The sequence below is a fragment of the Cebus imitator genome, unplaced genomic scaffold (genome assembly GCF_001604975.1).
Source record: "Cebus imitator isolate Cc_AM_T3 unplaced genomic scaffold, Cebus_imitator-1.0 Scaffold555, whole genome shotgun sequence".
NCBI classification, from domain to species: domain Eukaryota; kingdom Metazoa; phylum Chordata; class Mammalia; order Primates; family Cebidae; genus Cebus; species Cebus imitator.
This window is the reverse complement of record NW_016107870.1, coordinates 606,090-615,912: the sequence shown is the minus strand read 5'-3', so window position 1 is coordinate 615,912 and position 9,823 is coordinate 606,090. Positions and strand designations below refer to the sequence as shown.

Genomic DNA, 9,823 nt, shown 5'->3' with positions numbered 1-9,823 from the left:
ACGGTCTTGCACTGTCGCCCAGGCTGTAGTGCAGTGGTGCGGTCTCAGCTCACTGCAATCTCCGCCTCCTGGATTCAAGTGATTCTCCTGCCTCAGCCTCCCAAGTAGCTGGGACTACAGGCATGCACCACCACACCCAACTAATTTTTTTGTATTTTTAGTAGAGATGGAGTTTCACCATGTTGGCCAGGAGGGTCTCAATCTCCTGACCTCATGATCTGCCCACCTCAGCCTCCCAAAGTGCTGGGTCTACAAGCATGAGCCACTGTGCCTGGCCAAATTTTTTTTTTTTTTTTTTTTTTTTGAGATGGAGTCTCTCACTATTGCTGGGGCTGGATTGCAGTGCCGTGATCTCGGCTCACTGCAACCTCCCACTCCCAGGTTCAAGCAATTCTCCTGCCTCAGCTTTCTGAGTAGCTGGGACTACAGGTGCAGACCACCACACCCAGCTAATTTTTTGTATTTTTAGTAGAGATGGGGTTTCACCATGTTGGCTGGGCTGGCCTTGAATGCCTGACCTCATGATCCACCTACCTCAGCCTCCCAAAGTGCTGAGATTAAGGTGTGAGCCACCTGCCCCCCACCCCATTTTTTTTAACTAGCACATGTGCACATGAAAAACATCTTTGAGGTGGGGAGGAGCGGCTGCACGGGGCCAGGGTGGTAGAGGCGTGGCTGGGCCCTGCTGGAGTCCCGGGCTTCATGCTCATGCCAGCCCGCTGCCCCCAGAATGTGCTCCTCATGACCTGGCACCACAAGACCACCGTCTTCATGGACGCCAGGGAGTCCAACACATGTTGGAGCTGAAGCGCATTGTCACAGGCATCCTCAAGCGGCTGCGTGACGAGCAGCAGCTGTACAAGGACAACCAAGTCTCGGATGATGGTAAGACACTGGGCAAGTGTGGCTTCACCAGCCAAGCGGCACGGCCACAGGCCCCTGCCACAGTGGGGAAGGCCTTCCGGCAGAGGACACCTGTGAGCCCCTGTGTCCCCAGCCGTTCTCAGCCTGATGAGGTGCTCAATGTGATGAGAAGCAGGGACTCAGAGGGCAGTGCCAGTGAAGAAGTGTTGCAATGAGGGCACCCTAGAGGCCATTCCCCCTAATTAAAGAGATTTGGAAAAAAGGAAAAGAAGAAAAACATCTTTGAAATGCCTGCTCATGCACTTTCTGCAGTTGACCTTGGTGAGAAGTCAAAATCTGCTCCAAGACCTGGGGCTACATTGGGGCAAACAATCAGTACAGCTACTGTGTATGCCCATTAGCACACTGACAATCAGTACAGCTACTGCATGCGCCTGTTAGCACACTGACAATCAGTACAGCTACTGCGTGCACCTGTTAGCACGCTGACGGTCCGTACAGCTATTGCGTGTGCCCGTTAGCACGCTGACCATCAGTACAGCTACTGTGTGCGCCTGTTAGCACACTGACAATCAGTACAGCTACTGTGTGCGCCTGTTAGCACACTGACAGTACAGCTACTGTGTGCGCCTGTTAGCACACTGACAATCAGTACAGCTACTGCGTGCACCTGTTAGCACACTGACGGTCCGTACAGCTACTGCGTATGCCCGCTAAGCACTGCCAGTACAACCATGGCCTGTGCCTTCTGGTACACTGTCCATACAGCTGTTGTGTGTGCCTACCAGCCTGTGCCCAGTAGCGCGCTGAGAGTCAGTACAGCCGACAATCAGTGCCCTTGTGTATGCCCACTAGTGTGCACTAGGTGTGCACATCTATGCTCCTGGCACTATGCCACGGGCTTCCACACACCTGGTCCCTGTGCTCCAGATGAGGACGCAGGCTCATAGAGGGTCTGGCCAGAGTCACAGTGAGTGTGAGGCACTGCAGTGCTCTGAGCCTGACTGGGCTGGTCCTACCCCACCCACATGAGAGGACTCTGGAGGTCCCAGACAGGTGTACTCCTCTTGATCCCTAGCACCTGTGTTCCCGCACCTGGGGCTGGAGTCCATCAGAAGGAGGCTGTCTCCAACTGCCACTGTGGTGGCCAACAGGGAGGACACGGCTGCACTGTGGTGGGCAGCTCTGTGTGCCTCTGCACCCTTCCTCCTCCTTCCCAGAGCTGGGTTCCTAGGAATGGCCCAGGGGCTTGCTCTGTGTGTATATTAATTTGATAGAGCTTCATAGCAAATCACCACAAACTCAACAGCTTAAAACAACCCTCGGTTATTACCTTCCAGTTCCTAGTATCCTAAGGCTGAAAGGAAGTGGGCTGAGTTCTTGTGTGGAGGCCCTGGAGTCAAACCTGCCTCCAAGCGCATTCTCTTCCTGTTGGAAGAACTCACTTCCTTGCCGTTGAGGTCGTGTTGTTTTGCTGGCTGTTGGCTGGGGACAGCTCTCAGATCCTTGCCATGTGGCGCCTCATCTCAACAACAGAGAACCTCCTTTGCTTTTGCCCCTCCAATTTCTTCAACCAGTCAGAGGAAACTGCTTTTAAAGTGCTCCTGTGATGGGGTCAGGGCCCACCTGATGACCCTCCTGTCCTATGTGCTACCTCTGTGCCACGTGGTTTCACATTCTCGGGCATCAAATCCACCAGAATCACAGTCCCAGGGACAACACCCACTTGCATGCAGGGCCCGGGACTCTCCAGGCCACCCTGGGGTGTGGTGGCCTCAGGAGCCCCAACACATGCTGGAGCTGACACTTGCCCTGGCTTTCCCATTGCTGTGCCGGCCTCATCGCTCTGCAAGTCTCCTGAGGTTTGCCAGAGTTTTACTCTTGGCTCCATGACTTAGTTTCTTGTAGGGCAAAGCACTTCTCCCAGCCTGGGCAGCTCCATCCCTGCAATGGAATGACACTCCATTTGTCTATCAGGCTTTCCCTTTGGGAGTTATGAGGAGAGGGGGAGGCAGGAGAGCTTGCCCCCCACTCACTAAGCACACACAACCATGGCACCCCACCTCTCCATCTCTGGGAGGCCGTGTCATTGTCTCATCTTACACGTGAGAAACAAAGGCCCAGGTGTTGAGACAGTGCCCCTGGCCTTGGCCACACAGTGAGTGAACCTCAGAGCCTGGCAGGTGGGAACCCACCTCTGTTTCACAGCACAGCCTTTGTTCTGGCCTCACCGCTTCACTTTCACACTTCTCTGCTCAGGTCCTACCCATCCCTGGGCCCACAGGAGATGCCCCTTGGAGGCCTCCAGGCCAGCATCCACCGTGTGGCTGTGGCATCCTCTCCGATGGCAGTCACAGACCTAGACCCTGTTGGCACCGGCCCAGAATTGAGAGGCCTGGGTGCAGGGCTCGGCGGCCTCACCCTAGGGGTGGGACCTCCTCTCCTTCCTGGCCCCTGCCCCACCTGCCCTGTGGAAGGGGGGGGCTCATCTGCATCCCACTCTCAGGCCTCACAAAGCCAAGTTCAGGAAGCAGCTGTCCTGCTGTGAGCAGTTGTAGGGAGGGCGTCTGGTTGCAGTCGGACCCCTCCTTCCCTCCTCCGCCCTTTCCCTCTGAGGGCTGCCGCCCCTTCCCAGCCAGGCGCTGGCTCCTCTGTCTCTTCCTGCCTCCGTCCCTCCTTCCCTCTCCCTCCCTCTCCCTCTCTCCTTCCCCCCAACTCTCTCTCTCTCTCTCTCCTCTCTCTGTCTCTCCCTCCCTCCCTCTCTCTCTTTCCTTCCCTCTCCCCCGCCGCCGCGCCCGCCTCCCGCCCGCCGTCGCTCCCCCTCCCCTCCCCAGCACTGCAGCACTAGCCAGCAGCAGCTCCGGCCGCCGCCCGCGCCTCTCCAGCCTCCGCAGGCCCCGCCGCCGCCAGCACCATGGCCAGCACCTTGTCGGGTAGGCGCCGGGGCAGGGGGCTTCCTGGGGCGGCGGGGGCCGGGCGGGGGCCGAGCGGGGGCCTCGTCTGGCCTCCTCCGAGCCCGGGGCCGGCTGCGGACGCCGGTTTCCCTTCTCCAACCCTGCGCATGACGAGCCTGGGCCCGACCCGCCCGAGCTGGGGGCTGCGGCGCGGGGGACCGGGACGCCGGGCTTGGGGGCGCCTCGCCCCTTGGGGAGCCGCGTGCCACGCAGGGGGCTCCTGCCGCAGGGTGGCTCCGAGGCCCGGGCGTGGGCTCGTGACCGCGTGGGCGCGCTCGCCGTGTGCGGGCGGAGTCCCTGGGGCGTCGGCGACCCTAGATCTGGGTCTCACGGAGCCTCCGCGGGGAGGCGGAGAGGGGGTGGAACCCTCCGCCAAAGCCGCAGCCGGGACGGGCGCTGCCTGCGCCCGGGGAGCGCAGGGCTGGAGCGGGCGCTCGGGTGGGGGGGGGGCAGACGCGGAGCCCGGAGAGCGGGGACCGCGCCCTCCCCACACCGCGGCGGCCTCGGGGACCTCCCTTCGCGGTGCCCCGGGCCCCCTGCTCTGGCCGGAAAAGCCACAGCCCTCTGCGCCGCGGGGCGTGGATGGGGGGAGGGGCTGCTCCGTTCCCAAACCCTCCGGAAGGAGAGGGGACCCCCCGCCTTCGAAGGCGGCGCCCACCCCGCCCCCTGGCCCGTCCCGCGCGGACCTCAGCCGGAGGGGCGGGCGGGAGGGGCGGGCGCAGGCCCGGGGCGGGGGGAGGATTCTGGACCTAGGGACGAAGGGCCCCCACCTCCTTCCCATCACCGCCTCTGCCCACGAACCGTACTCCCTCCTACCTCTTCTTCTGCCCTAGGAAGAGATGGTTCTCCTCCCGCACCCCACCCACGTGCCCGCCCTGACCCCGCCCCTCAGGCCCCACGGGCTTGGGGCGCCAGGTGACTTCAGCACCTGCCAGGAGGGGACCGTATGTGTCACTGACCACATCTCCCCACCTGTCTGGGAGTGGTGTCCATCTGTGCTTCCTTCCTCTGCCTCCTCCCTGGCACCCCCAGGGATACTGGGGGGCTCTCAGCAGAGGGGACTCCCCTCCTGCCCCTGAGGACAGCTCTGTCCTCCCTGGCTGCCTCCTGTCCTTTCCTGACAGCCTTTCCCTGATGGGTCCTCCCCCTGGGCTGGGCTCCTGGGGCTAAGCTGGGAAGGCGAGGCCATCTCGGCATCTGGCACTTGGCTCATCTCTCTTTTGTGGGCTGTGCTCACATTCTCCTTCTGAACCCAGAGTCTGACCTTCTTGAGCTGTGTGGTCTTGTACAAGCTGCATAACCTCTCAGGACCTGGGTCTCCTTATCTGGATGGAGGTCATGGCACCTCCCCTGGGGCTTGTTCTGAGGCTTCAATATTTCAGGAAAGGTGCTTGGCCACTTGTCTGGGAAGAGATGAATGCTCACTGCACGCCAAGCAGTCTGACTGCGGTAGCCACATTTCTGAGTCTCCTGCGCAGGTAAAGGCTCCTGCCAAGCTGGGCTCTTAGCACTGTGAGAGGCAGCCTGGGTGACAGTGACCTCCATCTGCCCCTGGGGGAGCCAGCAGCAGCCTCCAGGGGTCAGAGGACATGTTGGTCCCCCTGCCCTCTCAGTTCTGGACAGACTCCCCACCTCCAGGAGCTCTTGACAGGAACCTACAGTCAGGCCCAGGCTCATGACCCGGCTTTCATCTAGCGTGCTGTGTGATGCTGGGTGGGATACTTGCCCTTTCTGAGCCTCCTTTCATCCTCTGTAGAAGTGAGGCTGATAGGCCAGCTGTTGTGGCTCACACCTGTAATCTCAGCACTTCGGGAGGCCGAGGTGGGTGGATCACGAGGTCAAGAGATCGAGACCATCCTGGTCAACATGGTGAAACCCCGTCTCTACTAAAAATACAAAACATTAGCTGGGCATGGTGGCGCATGCCTGTAATCCCAGCTACATGAGAGGCTGAGGCAGGAGAATTGCCTGAACCCGGGAGGCGGAGGTTGCGGTGAGCCGAGATCGCGCCATTGCACTCCAACCTGGGCAACAAGGGTGGAAACTCCTTCTAGAAAAGAAAAAAAAAAGCCGGGCATGGTGGCTCATGCCTGTAATCCAAGCACTTTGGAGGCCAAGGTGGGCGGATCACTTGAGGTCAGGAGTTCAAGACCAGCCTGACCAGGATGGTGAAACCCCGTCTTTAAATAAATAAAAAAATAATAAAAAAAATTGAAAAAAAAAAAAAGAAAAAAAAAAAAAAAAAAAAAAAAATAATAAAAAAAATTGAAAAAAAAAAAAAGAAAAAAAGAAAATTAAAAAAGAAAAAGGAAGAAGAAGAAGCCGAAGTGAGCTGATAAGGACACCCACCTGGGAGGGTGGGAGGGTGGGTGTGCTGCGTGGTGCCCGGATCAAGCACTGCTGCACCCTGCTGCTGGAGGCCTGCCTGGCCCCTTCCTGACTCCTGCTCATGAATCATTCAAAAGGCCAAACCACATTTCCTGGGTGTCTAATGTTTAGTTCAAAGAGAAGCAGGGAGACGAAACCAGCCCAGCTCATGGCGAGAATTGTTTTTTCCCTGAAGGAGGGGAAGGATGTTGTGGGGGGGGTGGGCGTGGGTAGGGGGGTGGTGAGAAAGAAGGAAGTTTTGAGGGAGGGGCTGGGCGTGGTGCCTCACACCTGTAATCCCAGCATTTTGGGAGGCCGAGGCAGGCGGATCAACTGAGGTCAGGAGTTCAAGACCAGCCTGGCCAACATGGTGAAATGCCATGTCTACCAAAATTACAAAAAATAAGGCCAGGCTCAGTGGCTAATTCCTGTAATCCCAGCACTTTGGGAGGCTGAGGTGAGTGGATCACCTGAGATCAGGAGTTCGAGGCCAGCCTGACCAACGTGGAGAAACCCGTATCTACTAAAAATACAAAATTAGCCAGGCATGGTAGGACATGCCTGTAATCCCAGCTACTCCAGAGGCTGAGGCAGGGGAATTGCTTGAACCTGGGAGGCAGAAGTTGCAGTGAGCTGAGATCGTGCCCTTGCACTCCAGCCTGGGCAATAAGATCAAAACTCCATCTTAAAAACAAAATACAAAAAATAAACTGGGTATGGTGGTGTGCACCTGTAATCCCAGCTACTCGGGAGGCTGAGGCAGGAGAATCACTTGAGCTGGGGAGACAGAGGTTGCAGTGAGCTGATAGCGCGCCACTGCACTCCAACCTGGGTTACAGAGCAAGATCCCATCTTAAAAAAGAGAGAGAGAGAGGGAGCAGCGCCTTGAGGCCCTGGGTGGGGGGGCTTCTCCGGCTCCAGCTGTGTCTGTGGAGAGGTGGTCTGGATGTGTCTGGGTCTTGGCATCCTCCCTCTGCAATGAGAGGCAGAAGACTTGCTCTTTAAACCTCAGCAGCTCTGAAAATACTGGTCCAATGTCCTGCCTGGCCCCTGGTCAGCCCTGCCCCATGTGCAGGCTTCACCCTGCTTGCTGCCTCTGGCATTAGCCAATTCCTGACCTGCTGTTCTGCCACCTCCAAGCTGCCCTTCCTCCAGCCAGACCACAGGGGAGGCCTCCCTCCCAGGCTCCGTCCTGTGGGCGCCCGGTGGCACTTGCTCCTTGAGGGTCAGTCTCCTGGGGTAGAAGCTCCTCATGGGCCATCAGCTGGGAGAAGCCAATCCAGGGGGTCTCTGTGGCCATCAGATGCTGAGCCACACCTGTGTTTGCAGCCACAGGACCCAGTTCCTCACCTTTCAGCTGGAGACGCCTCACATGTCTCCTGGGCAGAGCCAAGACCTGTGAGAGGTCTGACCTGCATGCCTACCCCTGCCCCTTCATTCCTGATGATGCAGGTGCTCACACCTGCCTCTGAATTGCCGCCAGCCTTCCACCTGCTGAGGTGGCAGTAGACTGGAAGGGGTCTCCCTGGTGTTTGTCCTTCCTCTGTATGAGGCTGCAGCTCTTTTTTTTCTGTGAAAATTTCGGGCTCAAGGTGGACAGGGGTTTTGAGCAGCTGTTAATTATGTTTTCTGGCCTGTACGGTAAACACATTCAGGGGCTTGTTTTTTTTTTGGGGGGGGGGTTTGGGGAAGGAGTCTTGCCCTTTTGCCCAGGCTGGAGTGCAGTGGCACAATCTCAGCTCACTGCAACCTCCGCCTCCCAGGTTCAAGTGATTTTCCTGCCTCAGCCTCTGGAGTAGCTGGGACACCCGGCTAATTTTTTATTTTTCGTACACACGTGGTTTTACCATGTTGGCCAGGCTGGTCTCAAACTCGGGACCTCAGCTGATCCACCTGCCTCGGCCTCCCAAAGTGCTGGGACTACAGGCCTGAGCCACCGCCTGTAATTTTTGATGCGTGATGAGGAAGGACAATCTGGATGATGGGGGCCTGCAGTCTGTGACAGGGATCTGGGTGCCAGCAGGTTAGGTCTGCAGGGGCCAAGTCCCTGCTTTCCTGTCCTCTCTCAGGACCTAGATGTGTTCTGCCCCAACCCCAACTACCTCTTGCTCTCTCCCTCCCCCGCCCTCCTGAGCACAGGGCTGGCCACCTCCTCAGCTCCTCCAAACATCCCCCATGTCTCCTGACCTGCTGCTGTGGACCAGGTGACTGGCACACTCTCTAACCCCACATCACATGTCCTGGGATATATCCTTCTTCCTCCTTTTTAAAATTAAATTTTAATAGACTGGGCACTGTGGCTTACACCTATAATTCTGGTGCTTTGGGAGGCTGAGATGGGAGGATCCCTTGAGGCCAGGAGTTCAAGACCAGCCTGGGCAACAGAGCGAGACTGTATCACTACAAAGTATTAAAAAAAAAAAAAAAAGCAGCAGCAGCTGGTGTGGTGGTGTGCGCCTGTAATCCCAGCTGCTGAGGTGGGAGGATCACTTGAGCCCAGAAGTTCAAGGCTGCAGTGAACTACAGCTGCACCACTGTACTCCAGCATGGGCAACAGAGCACAATCCTGTCTCTAAAAAATAAAATAGGCTGGGCCTGGTGGCTCATGCCTGTAATCCCAGCACTTTGGGAGGCCGAGCCGGATGGATCACCTGAGATCAGGAGTTTAAGACCAGCCTGGCCTACATAATGAAACCCTGTCTCTACAAAAATACAAAAATTAGCCAGGCATGACGGTGTGTTCCTGTAATCCCAGCACTCAGGAGGCTGAGGTGGGAGAATCGCCTGAACCTGGGAGGCAGAGTTTGCAGTGAGTTGAGATCGTGCCATTGCACTCCAGCCTGGGCGACAGAGTGACCCTCCATCTCAATAAAATAATAATAATAATAATAATAATAATAATGAAAAATAAGATAGGCTGGGCGTGGTGGCTCACACCTGTAATCCCAGCACTTTGGGAGGGCAAGGGGGGCAGATCACGAGGTCAGGAGATCAAGACTATCCTGGCCAACATGGTGAAAACCCGTCTCTACCAAAAATACATAAATTACCAGGTGTGGTGGCGGCACCTGTAGTCCCAGTTGCTCGGGAGGCTGAGGCAGGAGAATCGCTTGAACCTGGGAGGCAGAGGTTGCAGTGAGCCGAGATTGTGCCACGGCACTCCAGCCTGGCGACAGAGTGAGACTCCATCTCAAAATAAAATAAAATTAGTAAAATTAACTTTTAATAACACAAAAAATACATGAACAGGTTTTGTGCGTGAAAAAATAAAATCTGACAAGTCAGATCAAAGTCCCTTGTGAGGCTCCCCCACCTGGTCCCCTCCCCCCCAACGAAGACAATGACCAAGACAGCTGGTTTGTCTGGCTTCTCAGCTCAAAGGCTCTGTCCTTCCCCCAAAGACTCTCAGGTGGGCCTGCCCACCTTGGGATTCCTTTCTGCTCCTCCTTGCACCCTCTTGGGCTCTGTGCTGCTCTGTCCAGAAAAGTGTAGGTTACCAGGAAATGTAGGTCAGGACAGGTCATTCTCTGCACTGGTTACAGGAAGACTCAGCTCACCGTGAAAGGCTGCATTATGTCTGCCTTGTGTCCTGTTTCTTTATTTTTTTTCTCTTTTCTTTTCTTTCTTTTTCTGTTTTT

The 9,823-nt window shown here is 56.8% G+C and overlaps 1 protein-coding gene across 1 annotated transcript in view; it reads left to right on the top strand.

Moving 5' to 3' along the window:
* The first annotated feature begins 3,607 nt into the window (after window positions 1-3,607).
* STMN3 (stathmin 3) overlaps window positions 3,608-9,823 on the top strand; it is an 8,951-nt gene continuing 2,735 nt past the window's right edge. The window contains exon 1 of the mRNA XM_017515664.2: window positions 3,608-3,797. Coding sequence (XP_017371153.1) covers window positions 3,779-3,797 — 19 coding nt within the window. The 5' untranslated portion in view covers window positions 3,608-3,778. The remainder of the gene's footprint in view (window positions 3,798-9,823) is intronic.